The sequence below is a fragment of the Macaca mulatta genome, chromosome 2, assembly GCF_049350105.2.
Source record: "Macaca mulatta isolate MMU2019108-1 chromosome 2, T2T-MMU8v2.0, whole genome shotgun sequence".
Lineage (NCBI taxonomy): Eukaryota > Metazoa > Chordata > Mammalia > Primates > Cercopithecidae > Macaca > Macaca mulatta.
Window position 1 is genome coordinate 174,738,693 of NC_133407.1, and position 6,000 is coordinate 174,744,692.

General features: G+C 41.4%; 1 protein-coding gene across 2 annotated transcripts in view; it reads left to right on the plus strand.

Annotated features, from left to right (window-relative positions):
- Positions 1-2,436, plus strand: part of GUCA1C (guanylate cyclase activator 1C) — a 48,022-nt gene extending 45,586 nt beyond the window's left edge. The window contains exon 4 of one of the 2 annotated variants that reach the window (XM_001102050.5): positions 2,019-2,436. In XM_001102050.5, the coding sequence (XP_001102050.2) occupies positions 2,019-2,212 (194 nt within the window). In that variant the 3' untranslated portion in view covers positions 2,213-2,436. The remainder of the gene's footprint in view (positions 1-2,018) is intronic. The other variant, XM_028844636.2, reaches the window with a different exon arrangement.
- The last annotated feature ends 3,564 nt before the right edge of the window (positions 2,437-6,000 follow it).

The following is a 6,000-nucleotide window of genomic DNA, read 5'->3' on the forward strand; positions in this document are numbered from 1 at the left end:
GTAGATTCTTTAGTGGGAAGCTTCTGGACCTCCACAGGTGACTCTTTCCAGGGAAATACAGAAAGCATTCTTTTAATTTGTTGGGGCCTAAATCCACAGTCACATTAAAGCAGAATAGGAAGCAATGTTAAAGAACATGAGATAAAGGAAGGCAATTAGTCAGTGTGTGCCTTCTGAGCTCCTACCATATTCATAGCACTGTAGTCGGCTATAGTGGTGGTAGCTGTGTGGTAATAGAAATGGTAATTGTGGTTAGGGCTTAATAAATGTGATGAATAAATGAATGAATGTTGACTGCTAGAGGGAAACAGTGAAGACAATTTCAAAAGAAGTAGTTTAGATATAGTAAACATGTTACTAAAGGTAGAGTTTGATGATGATTTGCAACAGAGATTTTTTTTTATGGTAAGTGATTAGGTAACATGAAAAAGTTAATATACAGAGTTCACAAGTGTTTTGAAGAAAGTGGAAAAACAGCAGTGAATATTTCCATCTTTTCTCTCTTATCTATGTCAGTAACCTGCATTGCTTTTCAGCTGAGACCACTACTATATCCCGGTTCTTTCAGACGCTACCTCTTCTGTAGCCAGTAGTTAGAGCAGAGAAGTTTTATAACTAAACAGTCAAAACTGTCTCCAGCTCCACTTCTACTTCTCTCTTGGTCATGCTGAGCCCCGATAAATTTGAAAAGTCTTTGGGGTTGGGAATTTACCAGCTGTGATTTTCTTTTGCAAAGGGCAGTTATTCTGTGATTGTTTGAGGTTCCCTGCCCCGTTGCCACTGACCCATGGGACTCTCTCCAGCCACGCATGTACCACTTTTTAAAATTTGCAATCTTCTCTACTCCCTATGGTTTCTTCCACGATTGGACTTTTTCTGTGACACACATGGGGCCCTACTCCTGACTGCTGTTAACTGAGGTTTTCACAGACCTTTCTTTGGCATAAGCATAACATAAGGAACACAGATTAGATTTTTCTCTTAAAAAATGCATTTTAGCATTTTGCTTTGAAACCAAAAGGGAGGTGTCTTATGAATATATGATGATTCATGCTTTTTGACATTTGAATCAATGTTGTGGTATTTTAGATATTTGTCTTCTCCATTAAAAAGTATAGGTACAGCATAACACCTGACTCAGTCCCTGCTGCTTCCTTCCTTGAATGCACTTTCTCCAGTTCTTGAATGCACTTGACCTGTCTTTGGCTGATCTACCCATCCACAAACCTCCCCTGGGTACAGTCTCTTTGAGATCAGTAACTGCATCTGTACCCTTCAACTTGAACACACTCATAATCCCAACCCAAATGATTCATATCAACAGAGAATTCCACCTCCCTAAAAAATGTTTAAAAGTCATCTTGTGGGATGAAGGTAGTAGAAAAACATGGCAGCCAGGACACATGGATATAAGGCAATAAATTTATAGTACTGGGCTGGCCAGCACAGACTTAAGACGTAACTCAAGATGATAAGATTGGGACTCAAAAACCAGAAAAAGAGAAGAGAAATAATGACCAATAATAACTTGTGGAATGAACACATGTTGAAGCTTTCTCACAGCTTTGGACAGTCCCAAGAATTATTTCTTCAGAGAGAAGAATATTGAAAATAGCCTTGTGAGTAGTCATTTTGTCTTGATCTTAAAAATCTCCAATCTATCATGCTCCTAAGACTTGGTCATATCTTCGAGATTAAAAGTCCAAAAACCAATACTGTGCAGAGATATAATTGTATATGTGCTCTTATTTCATCTGGGGCATTACCTGATGTTTTCAACTAAACATAAAAATAGGTTTATTATCTTTATTTTCATTGGCAACCCCACCACTGAACGCTTTTTTTTTTTTTTTTTTTTTAAATGAAGATCTTCAAAGATCTTAGAGTCTGGTTGAGGGGAAAGGATATCAAAAGAATATCAATAAACATACCAGTGAGTATATCATTTGTGCCAGTGAGTGGTATAGACAAGGCCTCTTCTTAACTGTTTTTTTTTTTTTTTTTTGGTTATTTTCCAGGAGAATTGACTTTAGAAGAATTTATCAATGGCATAGCAAAAGATCAGGATCTCCTGGAGATTGTTTACAAGAGCTTCGACCTCTCCAACGTGCTAAGAGTAATCTGTAACGGGAAGCAGCCAGACATGGAGATAGACTCCTCCAAATCTCCTGACAAGGCTGGCCTAGGGAAGGTGAAAATGAAGTCTCTGTGAGAATACCTTTCCCAGCTATCAATGAGCACAACATTTCAATAGAGAAGAAATAGAATCTTCCCCATGTACATGCTGTTGATTTCAGGTCTTTGTTATAATTCATATAGGCTTGTGAATATAGCACTTATTTTAATCCAGTAGAGACTTCCATAAAGATCCTAAACAGATGCATTGTTGCTTTTCTGTGCTCTCTCTGCGGATTAAAACATAATAATTACACTGAAGGATTGTCTCCATACCTATCCATTCAAAATAGAACTCTCATATGTGTTTCCTTGTGCACTTAATCTACACCTTGAAGTAGAACTGGATTATCAGTTGGAAAGTGTTTCCACAGTTTAGCATTCTCAGATTAAACGTGCATGTGGTAAATGTGTTTGCTGCCTCTTTGCTCTTGTTGCATCTGTATATTATAAATGACTGAGTTCTGGTTTATTTGAGAAACTTTTTTTTCTGCACCTATTTCTCATTGGTGAATGCTGTCTTGCATTAGTAATGATGCTCTGCTTCAAAAGAAAAAATCTTAAGCTATGTAGTAAGAGGAGAAAACTTCAGCCGGGGCAGTGAGAATGTTTTCATATGATTCGTTATAAATTTGCATCCAGTTGTGCATGAAAATGCGATGTATCCTCTGTAATTATTATGCCAGTTGGAGGTTTGATCAGAACAGCAGACAGCCAGGCTATGCAACAACAAGCACTTGACATTTTAAATGGTCCTGACATTATAGCTCTGACATTTCATTTTTTATATCCTTTCCAGAAAATGAAATGATGAATGGGACTTCTTGATGGGTTAGAACTTTTTAAGGTTTGAGTTCTATATCACAGGCCCATTAGTATGTCTGTCAACGACTGGCTTTCTTGTAGAAACACAGAGGAGGTTTCTAAGACCAGATGTGAACCATCTTTAGGTCAAAAACTTCATAATTAGGCTTTCATATTCAAATTTGGGTTAAAAACACACAACTGGAAGACTACAAAGAGAGAGTTGGACTGTCCATTTCTCCCTTACAGCTGTCTGAGCAGATCAGTGCAGAAATGGAGGCACGGAGGAAATAAATGGCAGTAGAAATGAAGTATAAGTGGAGGTAGAGAAAAATTTTAGATGAACGTATAGATGGAGGTAGAAATGTCCTCAGAATTTTTTCCCAAAAGATTTCAAGGAGATTCACAAAGATGTATAAAATGCAAGATAAAATGTTGAAATAAAATTATCACAGATAATATAAGGAAAATTATTGTAGCTGCGGTGACACAAAGTTTACTTGTTTGTAAAAGGTGCATTACTCTTTGCCTCCTAGAAGTGAAAAGGGAAACATCAAAACATCATTGTAAGAGCCAGAATATCAGCCAAGTAAACAATCCCACAAAGTTGTTGTGTTGCCAGATGACATTATGCCTTAAATTGTCCAGCATTCCATGTATTGTTAAGATTTGCAAATGCGAGTATAGCAGAGAAGTTAATATACAGAGTCCACAAGTGTTTTGAAGAAAGTGAGAAAACAGCAGTGAATACTTCCATCTTTTCTGTCTTTTCTGTATAAGGATATATTTCTGTATAAGGATAATGCTAAAGAGAACTCATTTTCCTTGTAGCTTAATCTTTCTCAGAATAGCTGAACCTATTTAGGGAAAAGGCAGCAGTTTCAAGGCAGAAGCTGTTGCTTGCCAAGTTCACCCCATCTTGGCTTTCGCTTACAGAATTTCCACCCAATGCTTCCCTCCCTGGCCTGGCTATTTTCACTACTGGCGGTGCCATTCTCACTCCAGGCAAAGTATTGTATTCATGGATCCTTTCAACTCAGTGGCCTCTGTAGCCTCAACATCCTCCCCTCCTCCCATCTTTCATGGGCACTCAGGGCCCTTCTGTTCCTCTGCCCCAGGACTCAACCACCTCCGCACACCCCACTCAGAGGAAAGAGATGGAGATGATGGGACAGTGCAAAGGGAAGTTGGGACACCAGCAGGAACAGCAGGCAGCAAGTTGGAATACAAGAGAAGGGCCTGGGGGTCAGGCAAGTCTGGGTCTGAATCGAGTTCTATTAGCATGTTTAACAGCATGTACTGTGTGACTCTGGGGAAATGACATGACTTCTTTGCGTCTCAGCTACCAGAATTAAATGGGGAAAACAGCAACATCACCGGACTATTAGGATTAAATAAGTCCCCTCAGCAAAATTCCAGAGTAAGTACTCAGTGCATGTAGAAAAAGAAGTGGGTGGGTTCCCCACCTTCAACAGGATTGACCCTTCAGTCAGGCAAGATCCAGTCAAGGAAACACAAGGAAACCACACTTACATTAACAGAGAGAGTTTAATATAAGGAATTGATTTAAAGGGCATTGGAAGACTAGAAATGCAAAGAGAGGGCACTGAAATAGCACAGAACTAGTAATGGCAGGAAGCAGCTACCATCCTAGGCTAGGGGAGCAAAGGGAAGAGGTTGAGGTTATTAGAACACAGAAGCTTGAAAGAGGAGAACTGGGACCCAGCTTTCCATGGAAGGAACACAGCGTGCCTCAGAGGAATGTAGGAAAAGTATTGCAATCAACGATCACTGCCAGGACAGGGCTGTTGTTGGGGTGAGGCTGATAGGAACAGGAGGGATCAGCTTGTTCTACCTCCTCTTACCTAGCAGTTTCCCTCTAGCACCTGCTATGGGCTGGGCCTACCAGGGAAACAACTGACAGAGGAGAATTGTCAGCAGGGCTCCACCCAGCATCACAGAGCCTATTATAGAAGGATGGGCTTGGAGCTGAGAGTGCATGACTTAATGACCAGCACAGATAGGATGGGTAGGATGAGCCAAGGAGACACCGTCCAGACACCATCACCATCGTAGGTAGCATATTAAGAGCACCCAAGCTCAGGTTTAGCCTGGGGCCCGCCTGCCACTGTCTGTTTTGAACCCTGCAGTTTCCCTCTGACTTCCCCAGGCTCCCATCACTCTGCTGCCTCATACCTTGATCCTCTCTCTCAGCATATAATCCCTTTGGCACCATGACTGGTTTGTGTAGTTTGCCCAGATCTGGTTTCGGTTTTTCCCTAGATGCTGCCTCTTAGATTTCTAAGTTCTATTCTGTGCGCTGTACCCAAAGCTCACTCCAGGTCTTCTGCCTCCCAAACTGACCCCCTGGGTTCATAGCAGAGAAGTGAAAGGGGTACTCACTTCCCTTTCCAAAGAATAGCTCTGTCCTGTGTGTCCTCTCTTGGTGTCCCATAGCACACCCTGGTGGGTTTCTTAGGAAAACTTGTTGAGGCCAGACACGGTGGCTCACATCTATAATCCCAGCACTTTGGGAGGCTGAGGCAGGAGAATTGCTTGAGCCCATAAGTTCAAGAACAGCCTGGGCAACATAGCGAAACCCCATCTCTGCAAAAAATACAAAAATTAGCCAGGTGTGGTGGCGTGCACCTGTGGTCCCAGCTACTTGGGAGGCTGAAGTGGGAGGATCTCTTGAGCCTGGGAGATTCAGGCTGCAGTGAGCCGTGATCATGCCACTGCATTCCAGCCTGCATGACAGAGGAAAATCCTGGCCCGAAAAAGCAAAAAACAAAAACAAAAAACACTGGTTGGTGGATTGGGAGAACGTAAAGGTACTAACTGTTCATCGTAAGAAAACAAATCATAAAACAATATCTATGTTATAGTTTTTTCTGAGGGTGGTCCAAAGAAGGAGATAAGTCAGAAATTCAGAAGCCAAATAATTTTAGGGCTGGGTGCGGTGGCTCAAGCCTGTAATCCCAGCACTTTGGGAGGCCGAGATGGGCGTATCACAAGGCCAGG